The sequence below is a fragment of the Protopterus annectens genome, chromosome 11.part0 (genome assembly GCF_019279795.1).
Source record: "Protopterus annectens isolate FY-2018-M chromosome 11.part0, PAN1.0, whole genome shotgun sequence".
Lineage (NCBI taxonomy): Eukaryota > Metazoa > Chordata > Ceratodontiformes > Protopteridae > Protopterus > Protopterus annectens.
In genome coordinates this window covers 225,436,763-225,458,025 of record NC_056745.1, presented here as the reverse complement: position 1 = coordinate 225,458,025, position 21,263 = coordinate 225,436,763, and the positions used below count along the sequence as shown (strand labels likewise).

At 40.2% G+C, this 21,263-nt stretch overlaps 1 protein-coding gene across 1 annotated transcript in view; it reads left to right on the top strand.

Annotated features, from left to right (window-relative positions):
* The window catches only part of PLXNC1 (plexin C1), a 735,616-nt gene that overhangs the window by 200,918 nt on the left and 513,435 nt on the right, over positions 1-21,263 (top strand). Inside the window, exon 7 of the mRNA XM_044087647.1 lies at positions 13,163-13,271. Coding sequence (XP_043943582.1) covers positions 13,163-13,271 — 109 coding nt within the window. The remainder of the gene's footprint in view (positions 1-13,162; positions 13,272-21,263) is intronic.

Genomic DNA, 21,263 nt, shown 5'->3' with positions numbered 1-21,263 from the left:
GTCTGTACCTCATCAGACACCTGCAGCAATTGCAGGAAACACAGATGTTTACAACTAAAAGAATCCATGGCTTCCAAACATGACATACATGGAAAGACTGAAAGATCTGTCACTGTAATCAGTATCACGCAGGCTGCTGAGAGGTGACCTATGCCTGGCCTACAGAGCAGTCTCAGACCCTGCCCTACTGGAAATGCTGGACATCAGCAAATCAAATGGGACAAGAATAACTTGGTCCAGGGTTTTCAACCTAGCCTTTGACATAAACAGATCATACTGGGAACACAGATATATCCCCCAACAACTGACACACCTCTGTAATACGCTCCCACTGTATGTGAAGCAATGCTCCTCAATGACCCTGTTCAAGTGCAACCTTGAAAACTGGTTGGGTGATTGTAAAGTCACCTCTGGGGTGGCACCTATGTCCCTCATGGACAGGGTCAGTTGGTGTTCTCCCAAAATCACTCTGCTAACAATAACCATCTAACTATGCTCAATAAAGGTAATTGTGTTTTTACACAGCTAGGCTTGTAAACACCTTAGGGTCATTAGGCTAGTAGCCTCCTATGAAGCTATGAACCTATGAACCTATGCAGGTGTACCAGCCTCTTGTCTCCCACATGGCCTGCTGGTGTCATCTACTATAAGTTTAGCTGCACTCTTGTAAAAATCATACTTATGCTGTGGGACTTGTATAAAGTACTGTGTTCTGTAGTCTCTGTACTTACATAGGTAGAGGTTCTAAAGTACTGAGTTCTGTAGTATATGTGTTTAGATAGGTGAGGGTTCTATTCTCACTGTAGTCAACTGTGTGTGTGTGTGTGTGTGTGTGTGTGTGTGTGTGTGTGTGTGTGTGTGTGTGTGTGTGTGTGTGTGTGTGTGTGTGTGTGTGTGTTCTTGCTTGACATTAGAGAGAGCATTTTACACCAGCATGTAGGACACTGTGATTAGCACATTCTCCTCAACATACACACCTGATGTCATCAGCTATATGAGAAAATATGAGATTTGTGGATATGCAGTACTCCCACAATGGCAGGGTCAGAGACTGGCCTGGGGGCCAGGCAGATGTCACCTCGTCTTATTTGAGACACATTACAGTGACATGGCTTTTAGTCTATCAACATACATAATGGCATGGTTTGTAGGCCCTGTGTATTCTTGATAAGAAAGCCCTGTGGTCTCTCCAGCTGCTGCATGTATCTGGTGAGGTACATGCAAAAGAGAGAATTATACTCTACTAGTGTTCTGATGAGGTTTGAGTACAGTGCTGTCATACAATCTTAAGATCTGAATATGATGGTGTGACTTATGATGTGCACAACATAGGCTTTCAGTACCAATGTGGACACTTGGTGGTCGAAGTTCAGATTGCTTTCAGCATAGCAGGACTGCTGTCAATGCTGTCATTAACATGGAATTCCACTTTCCAGACAGATAACATAAAAAAAGACACATTTCTGCATTTATTTGTAGATTGTGTGCCTTTGTCACCAATCATTTGTCTGTGTTAGCCCCTCCTGTAGTATGTTATCATCATTGGTGGACTCAGTGATTGTAGCCAATATGCAAGAATCGGCAAACTTGGTAAGCCATAGGCCATATACTTTAGCCTGAACTGCCAAAAACAGACTCCAAACAGTGAAGGGCCAAGCACAGATCCCTGGCGCTTGCCAGTGGTGACAGCAATACTGGTACAGGTTGATTCACTAACTTTCACAGTATGTGTTTTGTCAGTGAGCCAATCGGTTACCCATCTAGTGATGCAGGGATTAATTCCCAACTGGGAGGGTTTCTCAGTGATAACTGTATGGGGGATTGTGTGAAAACCCTAGGCCAGTCGTGATAAGCAGTATTCATTGTCTTACCTTCATCCAGGCCTATCACACAGAATCACTGAACTGTGACATCACAGATCGCCTAACTCAGGACATACACCTTTCAGATATGGTTGAAATCCGCACTTTGACACACCTTCCATAGGTTCATAGGTTCATAGGTTCATACTAGGCTATCTGCCCGAGGGCATTTATAAGCCTAGCCCATAGTTTTGTGGCTTACGCCACCCCTTTAGTTTGGAGAAACTATGCCCATTATTTTGCTGTGCCTCTGTCGAGCAGTGACACTGAGGTAACCCCTGGGGTGTATCTGCGATCTCCCATCCATTGGTCAAGATTCCTCTTGAACAAGGCCAGCGAGGTGCTCTGCCTCACATAAACCGGGATTTTGTTCCACAGCATAGGGAGTCTTTGGGTGATGAATCTATCCCTCCAGCACGTCCTATTAATAACCGTGTCGAGGTTTAAGTCTCCCGCCCTTGTGGCTCTGAGGGATCTAGATTTTTGAGATGAAGCATGTTCATCAAATCTGGGTTTGACATGGCCTTGTATGTCAGGCATAGGTCACCTCTGAGCAAGCGGTAAGCAACTGAATATAACTGGAGTTCTTTCAGTCGGGCAGCATAAGACAGATTTTTGAGACCCTTTATCCTTTTGGTGAGGAACTTTTGTGGCCTCTCCAGCTGCTGCAAGTGTCGGGTCAGATACATTCCGAATGGGGCATTGTACTCGATCATTGGTCTGATGAGTGATGAGTATAGGAGACTATGACTTCCCTTGATCTAGATGTGAATCCCTTCATGATAAGGTGGGCAATGTAGAAGGTCTTCCTAACTACTTTAGCAATATGAGTGTCGAATGAAAGGCTACTGTCAACCTGGGTTCCCAGGTCCCTAATAACTTCTTCTGTGTTCAGGGATTGCCACCTATATGGTAGCTAGGGGTAACCTTATTTTTCCCGAAGGGTATGACTATGCATTTCTTGGCATTTAACTTTAGGCCATGGCTCTGGCACCAGTTATCCGTTTCTGTGAGACCCTTCTGAAGGATATCTGTGTCGGATGTGTTTTCAACTACGGCCCAGTTTGCAGTCATCTGCAAACTTTGTCAGCCATAACCCTCCTGTGTTTGCTTGTACTTCAGAAAAGTAGATGCCAAACAAGAGTGGGCCCAGGACTGAGCCCTGTGGGACACCACTTGTGACAGGCTTTGAGTCTGACATGGTGCCAGCAACTCTGACCCTGTGGGTTCTGTCACTCAGCCAGTTTGCAACCCATCTTGTAATGTATGGGTTTACATTTAAGTTGATGAGTTTTTCAATGATACCCGAGTGAGGTATTGTATCAAAAGCCTTCGCCAGGTCTAGGTAGGCTGTATGGACTGCCTTTCCTCGTCAATGGCCTTGGTGACTGTTTGAAAAAGTCAACCAAGTTTAGAAGGCATGATCTGCCTTTGACAAAGCCAAACTGGGTTGGATCCAAAGTCTGCAAGTTCCTATGTCTTTATTTATGAGATCCATTATGATCCTCTCCATGGCTTTGCAGATAAGGCTTGTCAAGCTAATGGGACGGTAATTTCCAGGGTCGGTGGAGGCACCGCCTTTGTGGAGTGGGACCACAGTCGCTGCGCCACTCCTGGCACGTATCCGGAGGTGAGACTAAGATTAAACAGCTGTCCTAACTGTGGGTTTAATTCCTCGTTGAGTTCATGGAGCACACAGCCAGGGACACCATCAGGTCCCATGGATGCTGTGTTCTTTGCCTTGGAGAGAGCAATTCTCACCTGGGCATTAGAGATGTTTGGGGGCTACAATCATTTGGTATAGATATCTCTCCTTTAGGGGTCGAGGGGGGGAGAGGTTTGCACTGAACCTTTCAGCCAGTATGTTGGCAATGTCTGTAGGATCAGTAATCTTCACATCATTTTGAACTAATTCTGAGCATATCTGGGAGTTTCCTCCTAGGTTTCTGACATAGCTAAAGAATGCCTTATGATTGTCTTTAGAGTCCTTAGCTATTTTTTTCTCAAAATTAGCTTTGGATGATTTTATGAGAGCTCTTAGCTTTTTACTTATAGTGATCAGCGGTGTCTTACCTTTTAAGGATTTTGCTCTATCTTGTAGTAGCTTTCTCCTTTTGTTGTAGAGTTTGTTTATGGCTGGGGTCCACCAGACTGGACGCTTTCCTTTGGTACAAAGAGTCTTTGTTTTGCTTGGGATTGCCTGATCCATGCAGCCCTGCAGGTGCTGGTAGAAGGCATTTGTAAGTGATTCAGCGGTTTGAGTAATGTTAACCGCCAGCTCAGGGGCCTTAAAGGAGACCACACTAGTCTTTAGAAGTGTGAAGTCGGCTTTCGAGAAGTTCTTTACTGTGGTCTTTTTCATTTCGGGTGGGGGCGGGATGAGGACCTCCAGCGAGATTAGTTTGTGATCAGATCTCACCAGTGAGGGGTATACTTCCGGCGTTGAACATTGTGCTCCCATGTTCGTGATGATGAGATCAAGTATGTTTTCTCCTCTTGTGGGGATGGTGACTAGTTGTTCCATGGCATTTGAGTTTATGAATTCCAGGAACTTTTGGGCTAGAGTGTTTGGGCTTGAGTAGTGTTCCCAGTCTATATTAGGGTAGTTGAAGTCCCCTAGTATGATGGTGTTCGAGATACATTTATCCGCTCCAGTGTTTTCAGGAAGGCCATATGAGGTTCCTGAGTTTGTGAGGGTGGCCTGTAACATGCTACAAATTGCAGAGCAGTCTTGCCTATGGTTAATTGCACCTGGATGGTTTCCGATGCATCGTGCGATGCCACCAATCTTGAGGTGTGGGTGTCCTTGATGAATATGGATACCCCTCCTCCTTTCTTGGTATTGTCCAGGTTTTGGGGCCGGACGCATGATATGAGGTAAAACCTGATAGTGCTGGGGTGCTCTCAGGAGCCTTGAACCAGGTTTCTGTCACAGCACAGACATCGATGTTCTCCATACTGAGAAGGGCCTCGAGTGCGTGCATCTTGAGGTTGAGACTTCTGGCATTGAGCAGCATTACCCTTAGTTTTTTTTCTTTGTTTTGGTCTAGGGTGGTAGGTTTAGAATTTGAGCCTTGCCTAAAAAAGGCACTATGGGGGTGGCAAGAGCCTTTGCCAAAATCCGGAATCCCAAGGGTGACAAGTGCAAGCCGTCCCTTGCGAAGCAGTGTGGCTTGTCCAGCATGTCATCCCAGGCAGACAGACATTGGATCCCCTTTGAATGACACCAGAGTTTAAGCCAATTGTTAAAGCTGATCATCTTATCTCTGTATTGTGGCATCATTCTTGGTGAAGGTAGGATACTGCTCAAGGTCAGGGTCATACCTGCTTGGGCTACATAATCAGAGAGCTCCTCTATGTCTCTTTTCATGTAGTCCAAGGAGGTACGTCTCAGGTCGTTAACACCAGCGTGGACAAAGGGTTATTTTCCTGTAGAAGGGTGTACATCATCATGTACCCATCTGAGTTGGGGGGACAGCACACATGCATGTATAGAGACATCCTGACTCTCCTCAACTGTGAGGTAGACCAACATGTCATCATGGATCGCTTCTAAATGGACACTAGTAATATTCCAAGTGTGTGCAACTAACCTGTGTGAGTCATTAATGCTAAGTCATGTCTGTTACATTTATTTATTTATTTTATTTATTTCACATTTGTTAAACGTGTTAGTCCAACTGAGTTTGCAAGCAAACCAATTTTCAGTGGAGACCCGAGGGGAAAAGCCCCAGCAAACATAAGTAAAAATAAAGTGGCAATATATAAATATTAAATAGCAATCACAATACAAAATAATTGTAAAAAGAAAAGGTTACTATTTGTATTGCATTGATAGTAAGCAACCCATTTTCAGTGAAGACCCAAGGGGAAAGAGCCCCAGCAAACATAACCAAAGATAAACATAGAGGGCAAAAACTATTAAAAACAACACTGCAAATATGAAATTAATTATAAAGAAAAAAAAACAAAAGAAAAAATTTATAAAATTAAGGGTTGCACTGATAGTAGTGGACTAAAAATGACTACATATGAGAGTAAAAACAAAAAGATAATTGTTGTTCAAAAGAAGAACAATGTATAGACATTGATAGGAAGTGGGGGGAGATAAACAGTGTGGAGGGGCCTATAGTAGGGCTATAGTAGTAGAGCTGAGGGTTTAGGAGATTAGTTTAAGCAGAAGTTACTAACAAAGAAAGAAAGTTAGGAGATGCAACAGGTTATACAGTGGGAGAGACTAAGACTTCATGTGGTCAATGCAACGGCAAAATTTCAAGTTTAGTAGGTGGGATTTAAGCTCCTTTTTAAAACAGGGAAAGTAAAGGTTGGATCTAATATGGAGAGGGAGTTTGTTCCAATTTAGTGAGACAGAGTGTTTGTAAAGTAGTTTGCCAATATTCCTTTTGGGTTTATAAACTGAGAGAAGACGCTGATCAGCACTCCGGAGAGGCTGGGGGGGTAGGGAGTAACATGGGAGGAGTGAGCAGGGCAGGCAGAGGGGTTGTTGAGTATGGAAAAGGTAGTGTGGAGTTGTGATTGTAGGAGAAGGTGTGGAAATTCCAGCCACTTAAGTTTGTTCAGTGAGAGGCAGTGATACGAAGACAGTGGTTGGTTTAGAATAAATCTGGCAATTTTGTTGTACTTTTGTTCCAGTTTCTGCATTGAGGTAGTTTGGATTTTGGTAAGGACTGGGGAAGCGTATAGAAGACTGGGTAAGTGAAATGCCTGCGCAAGAGTGTGTTTAGTGGCAGTAGTGAGGAATTTTTTGTTCCTATAAAGTAGTCCAAGTTTTTGGTGGGTTGTTTTGATGGCCTGTTGTATGTGCAAGTCAAATTTTAGTTGGTCATCAATTATTACCCCAAGGAGTTTGGTGTCTGAGGCAGGGGTGATAGTGGTACCATCTGGGGAGGAAAGAGAAAAGTTGGAGTTAAGGTGAGAGAGTGTCTGAGATAGGAAGAGAAGGAGATGAGTTTGCTTAGGGTTAAGGATTAGTTGATTTTTTTCTGAGCCATTTTTCAACAGAGATAAAGGAAAGAATTCTGTGTTAGTGTGTGTAGTTCAGAGACAGTATTGGAGATAGATAAGAGAGTAGAGTCATCTCCATATTGTATTACAGATGAGAGACTGCAGGATGAATGTAGGTTGTTGCTAAAAATGTTGAAAAGGAGCGGTCCAAGTATGGAGCCTTGAGGTACTCCTGTTTGAACAGCAAGGAAGGGTGAGAAAGTCTGCTGCCATCTAACAGCTTGTTTTCTGCCAGTAAGGTAGGATTGGAACCAGCCAAGAATAGAAGGAGAGAGGTTTAGGTCTGAGAGTTGGTTAAGAAGGATGGGATGAGACACAGTGTTGATGGCTTTAGAGAGATCAAGGAATAGACAGGATATGAGGAAGTTGTTCCTAGCTTCTGCAACCTTTTTAGTAAAGGATAGTAAGGCAGTTGAGGTACTGTGTTTAGGGCAGAAACCATGTTGTGAGGGGGTGAGGAGATTTTCGTGAATGAGATAGGACAGTAGTTGAGTATGTTTACATTTTTCAAGGATCTTAGAGAGTGGTGAGAAAAATGCAATTGGTCTATAGTTAGAGGGCTCAACAAAGTTGCCACCTTTGTGCAGAGGAGTGGTATAGAAGGATTTCCATATTTCTGGTACAGTAGATTCCTGAATGGAGTGGTTGATTAAGATAGATACAGGATATGCAATAGAGTCAGCAGCAGTTTTCAGAAATTGAGGGGGAGTTTATCAGTGGAGGGAAAGCATGGTTTTAGTTTAAGAAGCAGGGATTTGATGTATTTAGTAGAAACAGGTCGCAAGGTAAACGTCTGAGAGACAGAGGAGCATAGAGGTTTAGGGGGAGGTGAGGGTGACACAGAAGAGTTGGGATGAGCAGAGTTACCAGAGAGTAGGAGTTTAGAGATGCTGTCTATGAAGTGTTTGTTGAGTAAGTCTGCAGTTTCAGAGAGAGAGTGATAGGGGAAAGGGTTAGGGATGGTAGGGGAACCAGTGTGGAGCAGGGAGTTGATAGTAATCCAGAATTTTTTGGGGTCATTTGGGTGAGAGTTTTGAAATTTAGTGAAATATTGGTGTTTATCCAAAATATCTGACATCTGACAGATGTCCTCAAAGAGTCATGAAGGGCATGCATGATGACAACAATATCCTTCTGTGGAATTTGACCAGGTCAAGACATTTGACACAAATCCATACTGAGGTATTCAATCAACACTGTCATAACTGGCCATAAAGAGCTATATCACCAAATGGGAAGACCAGTGTATCATATACATGGCATGTCACTATGCTGAAATGTGTGAAGTGACCTATATCTCAGGTCTGGTGATCAGGTCCATACATCTGGGCTGTCTGCTAAGCTCTTTTCTGTCCATCATTTAAGTCATGGACATCACAGATGACATACACATCCTGGGTTCAAACAGCTGCCTGAAAGCCTACAGATTGTGGCTAAATACTGGACTCCAACTAATACCTGCAATGACAAGAAAACATGGGGGGATTTGTTAAGACACGTACAAAAACACTCAACCCAAGTATAATATAGACATCATATCTTATAATCAGACCAATAAGTATGTGACCCATGTCCTGGGGTACGTGGTAACAGGGACATCCACCAGCATGTGGTCAAAGTCTGGCTACTTCCTTGAATGTAACACAAATACTAGGTATGTAAAGGACATCCAAATCAGAGGTCATAAAACCTTCATAGTTCCCAGACTTCATCACATCAATAACTGAGTACAAAGCAGCCTTCTTCATGTACCTCCCTACACATCTTCCAGTGATGTGTAACTGAAGTGTACCACCTTTGTCACAGTGCACTATCACTCAGCTTATTAGCCATACCCAGGTATTCTTTATATGGAATATATATGACTGTCTGATGGTGCAGAACACCAATCAAGTTGTTACACCAGATGCATGCGTGCTACCTGTGCTGCTGATACACACACTACATACATAGGTGTTTGACATTAATGGCATGTATATCAGTCATAACAGTATGGATTGTGCTATATATATATATATATATATATATATATATATATATATATATATATATATATATATATATATATATATATATATATATATGACATGCACACCAGTTAACTAGCCTGTATTGCTCATACTGTCACATACAGGTATAGCAGTGTCCCTCCTAACACCTCCAGAAGATGTTACAGTGCCAGGACAGTGTACGTGGTTATCCTCATAGAGTGTTGATGTATCATAATAGTTGTTCAAGTGTGTGTGTGTGTGTGTGTGTGTGTGTGTGTGTGTGTGTGTGTAGACTCAGCTCTTATCAGTCTACATCGCATATGTTGTGCCAGAGACATGGGATTACTGGTGGTATTATTCTGATATTGTCCATGATTGTGGTTGGTTCTTTTAATGTTTTCCATGAGCCTTTGCCTGTGCCCACCTTGCTGGAGACCTCTGCTGAGAGTACATCCATATTCAGGCATATCAGTTTGCAGAGCTTCACAATATACACCCTACCCCAATTGTATGTCAGATCCCTGCTAGATGTCCTCTGCATTATTCATGTAAGGATGCTTATCTCACACAGTCATCGTCCCCATTGTTATGCTACCTTGTGTGACAGTCACATAAAACAGATTTTCACTGCACAGTCCCTACTGTACCATATAGATATGTGAATGGTGCTGCTGCTACAACCATCTTCCCTTGACATGGCCTCCTGTGCTGTACATTAGGTTGTGTCACCTGTCCACATTTCCTATACTCATCCCTACAATTCATCTGTGTCCTTATTCAATACACACACTTCCCCTGAGTGTTCATTTTACATGGCAGTCCATGTCCAGTTACAGATGATTTACACACCTTCAGTACAGAATACCAGGAATGGGGTTTCACAATACTCTGCATTGTAGATTACACTGTCCTGTACTGTGTTTGGACCATATACTTTGCGTTCATACCTTTCATCTGTCCGGATATTCCCAGGATGTCCTGATGTGTTCCTTATCAAATTTGTGGCTTTCTGCCATGTGACTGGGATGATCTCAAAACTGATGTGATGCAATATTACAAACATTTGAGTTCATATCTCTCAGCTGTACTGATTTGTGCAGAATGTCCAGTTTTTGTCTATTTTGATCTTTTCCTCATAACATTTTGGTTTTGTGGCGAATCACTTATATGTCATTGTGGATTAAAGTCAGAAAATAATGACAGACATTTGAGTTTAAACTTCATGGTCTTCAGAACATTCATGCTACTGTAAAAAACTATTATTTTATCAACTTTCTAGGTTTGTAAGGGCAATATTAGAAAATGTCCCTATTTTTGGCCCTGTCTCCCCCCATTATTTATGTATTTGTCTGGATTTCTTGTTTTAAGAGGTTGAAATGTATGCTTGAGTTTCATTCTACCACATCTGTATGCAACATCTCTGTCAAATATGTCCCTATTTCTGGTTAATTGTCCCCACATTATGTTGATCTTTGTGCAGATATCTTGAACTAACAGATTGAGAACTATCTGTAAAGCCTTGGTGATCATTGTGCCATTTTGTGCAAAACCGTTGACCATAGGGGCTCTTCTTTAAACAGAATTGCTATCTGCATTTCTCTGGCCAGCAGCACTGTTGCCAGCTGCAAAACCTCACTTAGACACAGCACATGGTGGTGTGCACTGCCACTCACCATGCACCATTCTTCACACATGTAAACTCCATGTAGCCTTCACGCGGAGCCTACACAGAGTTTATTGAATCCTGGGGTATGTGTATATAGCTCAGCATCATTCTCTGTTTGACTGATTTACATTTTATTAACCAGCTTGCCTTATTTGACTAGGCCTTTTCTGGAATGACCTGAAGAGATTTCCACTTTAATGAGAACAAGAATAAATATAGAAAGATTTCTAAATGTGCCTTGCCAAGTCTTGACTAATCATAGGTTACACAGGCTATAGAAAACAAGAATGGAGCAGTCGGGTGGATCAAAAAACACTTCAAACACAATAATCCACCTTGGTAACCTCTGTAAGCCTGAATAAATGTTCCGTAAGTTGTATATCGAATGATTTTATTCAAAAATAAAAAATTAAAAAACAGGATAAAAAAATGGCTGAACACAGCCTGTAAAACACTAACAGTTCCAATGAGGTAAAACCTTACAGTCAGATGAATTCAGACCGCAAGTAAAAGCAATGATGTGAAAGTCTTAATTGACTGGAGTGCTGTTAGCTCAAAGTAGCTGCTCCCATTGCTCAGTAGCTGCAACTGAAGCTAAAAACTTTGCAACTGCACATCCCAATTGACTGCACACCCCTCAAGTGTCCAAAATAAGTTGAAATAACAGCAAAGTAGCATCAAAATGTGATAATCAAATCATACCAAGGAAATAGTTCCAAATAATCACTGCTGTACCTCGTGAGTGTAACTGCCAAGGATAGCAGCACCAAACAACTCCAAGGAACCAATTCCCAATGGTAGAAAAAACAGCTGAATATAAGAAGTCAAACAATTCCAAGGAAAAGTTCCCAGTAATCACAGTTGAGCTTGTGAGTATAAAAACAGCACAAATAGCAGCACCAGACAAATCCAAGGAAATAATTCCAAATGGTAAGCCCTTTCGTACACTTAAACGTGGACTTTCTCAAACCTGAGTATCTCATCATTTGAGCTGTTTTAAATAACAAACTCATATTCCCCTTAATTGCTCTCCTAACCAATTAAGCAAGTAATGCTACAATTAATGATGAATTCTTAAACAGATGTTATACTAGTCAAATGCTGTACAGTTGAAATTCTCACTTGATGAGAGTCACTTCTTATGCATACCTGACTGGGGTAACAGGATCAATAATGGTGAAATCAGATGGCAACTTAAATTAGGAGCCATGTACCCCCCAAGAATGAATGAACATCTCTCCCTAGCACCCGTTTTAAAAGATAATTTAATTTAAAAACACTTTAATTTTGGTTATAGAAAACAGTATATCAGCCAAGTCAAAAGTCCTGCACTGTACAGCAGTATGGGAAATGATCCTTGTCGTAGGGTTTTTTGTTGTAGTTTGTGTTAATTGTATTATACAAGCCTATAACAAGGTGTATAAATGAAAGTGCTTCCTACAGGAAAGGCTTTCTTTTTATACACAGTTCAGTTCAGATTATTGAGGGAAAATTGATTTATACTGCTCTTAAACTGATTAGAAGAAATTCTATGAGATCAACTGGAAGCATGTTCAACAAACAAGGTTAGTTGTGCCCAGGTGATCAGTCACAAAGTGTTTCTTTTGTTGTTATGCCTGACCCCACAACTCCTTTAATTCATTTGCACTGTGCTATATTTAATGGTGTATGGCATTACTAGAACATAATTTTGTGCTGCCTTCCACCGCTGTTTTTGTATTATAATGTTGAAACCTTAGTGTTGTGCTATGACTTCAACTTTAAAGCCTAGAAGTTTCCCTGTAGTTTAGGATGCCTGTTCAAATGTCTAGTTTCATGTCAAGCAATTGTTATAAGTAGAATTCAAGTGTACTTTTTTGTGTAGGTCTTCACATCTACGGTCTACAAGAGCTATTTCTCCAGACTTAGGATTTATGATCAACTTTTTGGTAAATTTTTAAGTAGAACAATAGTTTCAACAGAAATCAAATACATCTTTTCTGTGAGGGTAAAGCCACAGACAGATAGGAATACACCCATGTAGAAGTACACACACACACACACACACACACACACACACACACACACACACACACACACACACACACACACACACACACACACACATACACGACTTTACTCTTGCACTTCTTTTTACTTATATAATCAACCTGAAGATGATTGCTAATGAGAAAATTGGGAATTCTCCCTACAGAAACAAATGTCTGCATTTGACCTGCTGTGCATTATTGTTCAACTGATTGCTGCAGAAGTAAGAGACTTCCAGTTTCTCTGATAGAACGTCTGTTTGTGAGTCTGTGAGTCATTTTATTTTACTATATATAGTTATTATACCTTAAAATAAACATAAATCATCATATTCACTGTTGGCATCCATTTCACTTATGTAATTAGTACATACAGGCAACAAAATTTGTTTATAGTATATTTTTTGCAAAATGTCTCACAATAAATGTTTTTAAAGGTCCATTAATCAACACCAAAAGTATCACCAGCCTCGCCAGTAAGTATCTATGAGTATAAATGGAAGTGTTTTTTGCTGGCTTGTATCATTTGATTTCAGAACACTTATTACGGTTACCTGAAATTAATGATTTCCCTGTTTTCTTTCTTTCTAGGCCTCTATACTCTTGAAGCAGTTTTTATGAAAGGATCTTGGAGTGTGTCAAAAAGATTTTCATTGAGAGGTTGTTCTGAAATTCCAAGTATTGCAGATAATTCACAACCGTATGTTATTTATTTTTGTTATATTTTAAATTTAGAGTAACAATTATAAAGCATGACGTAGTCTCAGATTATCAAAATTAAAAATCTAATACATATGGACTTTAGGTTATATAATGAAAAAATAGTGTCTAGAGATCGTGGCACACATCAAAGGTTTAACTACAGTTTCATTTCACCAATGATGAAAGCATTTTCTGATACCTCCTTTATCATATTCAGGAATGCTGTGGAGTCTGAGCCTATCCCAGCACTCAGTGGGTATAAGGAAAAAATAATCATGGATAGATGACAACTCATCACAACAGACACACAGACAGAGGCAGACACACACACACAGGCACACAGACACAGGCACACACACACACACACACACACACACACACACACACACACACACACACACACACACACACACACACACACACACACACACACACACACATATACACACACACACACACACACACACACACATATACACACACACACACACACATATACACACACACACACACACACACACACACACACACACACACACACACACACACACACACACACACACACACACACATATACACACACACACACATATACACACACACACACACACACACACACACACACACACACACACACACACACATATACACACATATACACATATACACACACATACACACACACACACACACACACACACACACACACACACACACACACACACACACACACACACACACACACACACACACACACACACACACACACACACACACACACACACACACACTGCTGCACAGCTATAGATAATCTGAAGAATCAGCAAATCACCTACAATATGTTTTTGGGATGTGGAGGGTAACCAGTGAAATCTCATATAGATAAAGGGGGAGGGGGTATCCAGATGTTGCAAAAAAAACAAACAAAAAAAAAAAAACACCAAAGAACAAATCAACAAAACCAAGTTTTGCAAGACAGCAATGCTGACTGCTTCACCATTGTAGCACCCTGCAAAGCATATTTAACCAAAATAAATGTCCTGTTTGTTTATTAATTAAGTTAATTATATGGTTTATCATGAGAAGCTCCATAGCTTACCTGGCATGTCCAGTGTTACAGGTAGCCTTACCTAACATGTCCAGTGCTACAGGTAGCCTTATCCAGCATCTCTAGTGCTACAGAAATGCCTACTCTTTTGTCAATTATCACTTTCTGTTTGTTACATCCAACCTTCACTATCTTTGCTTCTCTTTTTTCCCTTTTCATGTTGGAATTTGACTGTGAGGTTCCCATAACCAGACTGGAAACCATTTTCTAACTCAGTCTGAATACTTTCCTGTCCTGGCCCATCATCACATCTCTGTCCTTTCTTTTAGGGCAGATCCCATTTATTAATTCCTCAAGAATCCTATTGTCCATAGCAAACTCTCATCCTGTCGCCATTCCTCCTTTATTGTAGGCTCTGTCTGTTCACAGATGTCAGACAACTTTCATCCTCTGTTTCATTTGGGTCTTTTGTATTTTTTTACATTCCTATTCACCCTGCGAGGCCTTCTATTTCAAGAACACATACAAGACTGGCTCTGACTATTTGTGGGATCCCTACTGTACCTTCCTTAATATTATTTTCCCAGTAGAGCTGTCCCACTCACTGTCTTGCAGGTCCTGGATCTCTCTGTGCATCTTTTTGTAGAAATGTGCAGTTTGCCATCCTCAGGTAATCAGAGTTAACCACATGTCCAAATTATCAGGCTGAACAACTGTGAATCAGTATTAGGTACCAGTATTCTGTTGTTCCTGCACTGATGTTAAGACATTGTACCATTTATTTATGTATTTATTTATTTGTTGTTGATATTACTCCATATCCCTTTTAACAGGTTGTTCTTCTTCTGTTCCTCTGGGCATTGTTCATCTGTCTTGTTGCATTACTAAAGCTCTCATCTTTGCTATCCTGCGTCTCTGCTACCGTGATGCTTTTCATCATCTTCCTATTGATGTATTCACTTCGTTCTGTCGTGTGTTAACCAGGTAAACCCATTAGATACAAGTACCTCTTTGTGAGCAACATGAGAACAATATCTGATAATATGACTAGGTCAAAGTCAGTCAGTGTCACATAGTTTCTTCATCTTCATGTTCCCTAATTCATCTGCAGTGGTTAGCACAAGCCCAAAATATTGCTGCCGCTTTTTGATACTCTCATATTCTTCTGTGCCCTGATTCATCTTTAATCTTTCATCAATGACATTATGACATTCCATTCCTTTTCTACAAGTGTCGAGAAACCTCCAAGATGACTGATGATATGCCAGAGTCACAAGTTTCTAGTAATTTCATCTTGTGCTTACTGTTCACTTTCCTTATCAGCAGTTGTTTGACACTATCCCGGATCCTTACAATGAGAACAGTTTCACAACCCTGGATCCTTACAACCAGTGCATTTCTACTTCCCAGTGCATTTCCGCTACCCTGAATCCTTACAACCAGTGCATGTCTATGTGACAAAAAGAGGTACTGCCAGCACAGCTAGCTGGAATTTTAGCTGGAAATTTGTAAATAATTATATACCATTTGTGAATATCAAGCTAATTTATATTAGATGGATGTTTGTGTTACAAATGTATTAGAACTGCATGTCATGTGTATGTTTTGTACAGATGTTTGTGTTGAAAAGGCATTTGTAAAGTGCTTGTGCTTAAAACTCTATCCACAGTGTGTCCTACTGGAAGAGAACAGAAATGTACATGCACTATTGTAAATATTTAAATGTATATGTTTTGGCAGAGGAAACTGGAGGGTTAACCTCAGTCCAGCAAACTTTAAAAACATATTTGAAATTAAATTGCTTTATAGGCTAGGCCATAACAATGTTTTAATGCAGCTAGAGACACAAAGTCTGTACTAGGGAAGATTTCTGTATTGTCTTCGGAGTGAACTAATTGCTACTTTGAAAGTATGAAGGAATGAAATTGTTTTTTGACTTCCAGAATCTACCAAGATCTGAGCAAAAGCCCTTGTATGTTTATTTTTACAGGTAGATGCCAAATACTGCCGGCTGTCAGCAATAGGGGTTTTGCATGAGAACTTGGAGTCATATGACCTGAAATTATGTCATTCTACAAGCTATCCCAGCAGTAATATTTTAGATATTATTTTGAGAAGTCCCTTAGTGAGACAGAACATTCTGTATTCTGTCTTGGACTTGACAACAAGAAGACCCATTCACCACAACATCTGTCTTGCTCTATTAGTAATTTATTAGGATATAGTATAATTCTCTTAGATACAGTCAGGAATATAGCAAGGCTTAGTTTAGATTTTGTTTTTCTTTATTTGTGTGAGCCTGTATTGCAATGCTATTTTAAATATTTCCTGTGGTTTTGAACTCTGATGGCACTGTGAATATATTTAGTATTGTGCTTTTTTATTATTTATTATTAAATACATTTACACCTTTCATTGGTGGCTGATCTGTGTAGAGATAGTTTTGAGAATACTGACATATTTATTTGATGACACTGTGTGGGCCACTCCTAATAGCATTTCGTGGTCAAACTACCATTTGTATTAATATTAATACTAATATTACACAGTAGGATTTGACACCCTTTGTTAAGGGCCTTAAAGTAGCTGATGACTAGTAACCAGTGGCAGTGGTAACTACCTTATAGTCTGGGCAGAAGGGGACATAGCTAGTAAACCTGTGCCAGCCTTTCCAGGTGTGTGTGTGTGTGTGTGTGTATCAAAGCTCAAAGAGTGTGTGTGTGTCAGCTACTTGGGCAAGGACACAAAGAACTGGTTGGACAGAGAGGGTGCTGGAAGTCTTGGCTTGGTCAGTCAGCTGATATCTCAACTCTATAGCTGTGCCAGTGGGGATCTTGAGGAAGAGGGAGAAATCAGCCCCAGACTGACTGTGGTCTCTGTGTGCTCTTAAAGGAAATTGCACTTGATGCAGAGAGCTGCATCTGGAAAATACTGTGTGTGTACCCGTTTAACATCTCAGTGAACGTCCCCCACTGGTGCCAGTAGTGAGGATTGAGGCTGCTTGATTATGGGTCCAGTGGTGGATCGTCACAGTCTGCTGCCCTCGATCCTTACAACAAGTCCATTTCACAACCTTGGATCCTTATAACCAGTGCATTTCCACAGCTGACCACACTCCACTATTACCATCTTTCTTTCTTTCTCAGTGATAAAATGTCTAAAATATCTGGCCCTCCTACATTTTGCTTGCATTCTCTTTTACATCAGAAATGATGTCTCACTCATTTCATACTTTGCATCTCTAATAATTCTTCCCCAAATCTTGCATCCTAATATTTCTGTATTGTAATGCCTATATGCATCAGATTAATAAATGTTATAAATGTTATAATACTCCATAATATAATTCCATACGTGAGACTGTGCAGAATTAAGGCAAAAACATCTATTGCATACATTTAAAATATGTAGTTTACATATTGACAACAAACTTTTTTTTAAAATGCAGTGATGAAGTGTAATCATTTACATTTAAGAAAGACCGTTAACAGTAAAAAAAAATGGCCATATCAGAAATTCACAATTATTAAAACAGCACATTCAGGGGACAGTAAGAGCAACTGCTTTCTGTTTACTTAATATAAAACCAAAATTATGTTTTTACACACTGTATTGAGAATGCAGGTGTTCTCCGCTAACCTACAATTCTTTGAATAAATTCTGAGTTGTAAGGAATCAATCTATTCCAAAAAATGTGTTTTTTGTTGTAATATACTGTAAGGCATGAGGGCTAGGTAATTCACCTGTTTACTACAATCAGGACAGCTACATTATGGTATAACAATGCTGACTGCAGTTATTAACTTTTTTTCTGCAAAATGGTAAACCAAGTAGCTGTTCCACATCCTTCCCTCCTAAACTCAAAATATATATTCATGTAATAATACCAAAGTGTGTATAAACTGCCAAGATCTTTCTGCATATTTTGGAACTATCATTACATAAAGTGAAAATAACCAAGTTATTGTTAGTAATAGTTACTTATTTAAATTCAACAGACTTTCTGCTGCTGTCATGTTATTCAACACAAAAGAATCTATAAACTGAGCTACTTTTATACCCCAACAAGGTTAAGCAATATTTTTCCTCAGGTAATTAAGACTTGTTTGAGATGTTGAGATAACAATGATGGAGACTGGAAGCACATATTTTGAGGGATTCGGGATGCTGGATCAGTTTAAGGAGGGCCTACAAAGGTTAGTAAATAATACTCAAGGAAGTAACTTTGCCCTGAAGAAAATATACTTGTGTTAGATTGGGACTCAGGATTTGGTAGTATTAAGGGGATGGCTAAACTGATTTGTCTGGTTATTCTGGTAGCCAAGAAACATATCAGTAGGAAATGGAACTTATTTGATCTACCAAAAATAGACACGTTAGTGGAATATACAAAAGGAGATCTAAAAATAAAAGTTGAGTAATACAACAGGAACCTTTAGTAAATGTATTTGGCAGAAATGGAATCTCTGGGAATTATTAAATGTCACCACTGAATAGTAGTTATGTAGGAAATATAAGACGTATACTAAACGGTTATGAAATTTTGTGAATTTTGGGCTATGTCTATCTGTAATGTTGTAAGAGCTCCTGGGCAGTCAACAGTTTTGATTGTGATATATCTTGAATGCAGATCGCACAAAATGTATGATTTTTAAATATTGTTCTATTATGGAGAGGACAAGACCAGTGGGGCTAGAAAGGAAAGTAATGGCAGCAATTAGGGCAAAAGAGGGGGCAAAGAAGAGGTGGAAGCAAGGTGAGTGAGGACCTGCAGTAGGTGCTTTACATACAGGAAAGCAGGAGAGTAACAAAGAAAAAGAAAAGCACAAAAAATAGCAAATATTTAATGAGACATGGCCGATGGAGTTCACCACCATCATCATCGCCAGCATCAGCCCCCTTTATCTGATTTTTCTCTGTGGGGGTCAGGATGACAAAAGTGCTTAAGATGGGAAAATGGACCCATTATATAGACTGCATTAAGAAGGATTTGAAGAGGAGCAGATGTGGTGAGACACAACAAAACCAGGAAGGAGATCAGGGAAGACTGGAAAGAAAGAAGAAGACGTTCTGATCAAATACTTTGGTTTCCAAAGGATAGTCTCATGCTGTGATGGAGGAAGAGAAGACCGGTGAGACAGACAATAGGACAGAGAGGCAGGAGTTTGTGACAGGACTGGCTTTCCTAAAGAAAGATAAAGCAAAGATATCAAGTAGGCTACTCTCCAGGGTCCTCAAGAATCTGGCAAGTGTGCTAATTTCAGCAGCTCACTGACGACTGAGAACAGCATAAGCACTTGAACACTAATGCGAGGGGGAGGGGAGGAGAAATTCAGGGAACTGCAGACCTGTTAGCCTAACAGCACTGCTAGGGAAATTTGTGAAAGCATTTCTTAGGGAAAACTTGTAACTGGGAACATATTTATTTTCGGGGAGTGTAATGAGTTGGTAGACTTTAAAGATTCCCCTGCAGACTGCTCTGTCAGACATGCTGGGAGAGCAAACTGGTGTAACTAAGGAAAGGGCTTTTTTTTGAGCTATGATACAGATAAGAATTGCCTAGACATAGTAAGACCTTGCTGAGTCTAATTCTGATAGTTGCCAAAAAAGCAGTTACTAGAAAATGGAAATTAAAGTCAATACCAATTTTACTAGAAGTAGAGAAGACAGTAACAGAGATAAAACTGGAATTGGGATCTTTAAAAAAGGGTAGGAGCAAATTACATAGGAAAACTGGGAAGTGAGGGATCAATATATGCAGAGGAGGAACAAAGTTTAAAAGAAGGCAGCAGGATTTGAGTGAGCTATGTAATGTTTGACTTACAATGACTGGTTATATTATAAGTGATATATAATTTTGCAGCTACAGTTGTATCAGCATGGTTTGTAATATATAATGTTTGCAAATGGGATTGTGTCAGTATGATTTATTTACATTTATATAAATGTAAGATTGTCTATGTCATACATGATAATTTAATAAAGACGTTTCTTGTTTAAAAAAAATCCTTAAGGGAAAACCTATCTGGTTTGTTATTGGACAACAGCCTCCAAGACAACAATAATTGGATTACAGGGAAACCTAACAGTGGAGTAACAGTAAATGTGACCAACTTGGAATTCGAGAAGACCTTTGATTCAGTCCTTCAAAGGAGCTACTATGAAAACTGAAAAAGTAAGGGAGATAGGAACAAGGCTATGGATTACTCAGTGAAAGAACTGGTGTGACACAGTAGGTCATGGTAAGGGGGACAACATGAAGAATACATAAAGTGATGTAGAGTACCACAATGGCCAGTTTTGGGTGGGCTCATTTCATACATATCTGAGGCAGGGCCGGATCCAACACTAGACGACCTAAGTAGCTGTCTAGGGCCTGGTGCTGGCTGTGGGGCATGGCAAAAACATTAATTAAAAAAAAGGGTTTCCTTTCCTGCATTAATTAGCATGCATGTCAAACCAAAATACCGCAGCTTTAAGATTTACTACTTCCTGGATGCTTTCTGCCAATGAAAAGGCAGGCAAGCACAGCAAATTGAAACTGGTGCAAGATTTTATTTCACAAGCATAACTGAGGGGTAGGCAAACACATGAAATGGAATTGCACTTGGGGAGATAAGCAAGTACAATCTTGTAGCAGAAATCACCTTTGATGTGGAAAGATCAGAAGGCTGTGGGTTCTATTCTCACTGCAGGTATTGGATTAATTTTCAAATTGTTGATATTACACTGCAGCTTTAGGGGATGTTACTTTCCTGCATGTACCACCCTTCAGATGAGACATTAAACTAAGTTCCCATATGCTTGAGCTGGTGGTAGCTCAGATGGATGTAAAAGATCCCATGGCACCTATAAAAAATAGTAACAGAAGTTTCCTGCTGCCTTGGCCAAATTTCCCATACTATTGAAAAATCACCTTTGATATCCCTGAAAAGAGGCCAC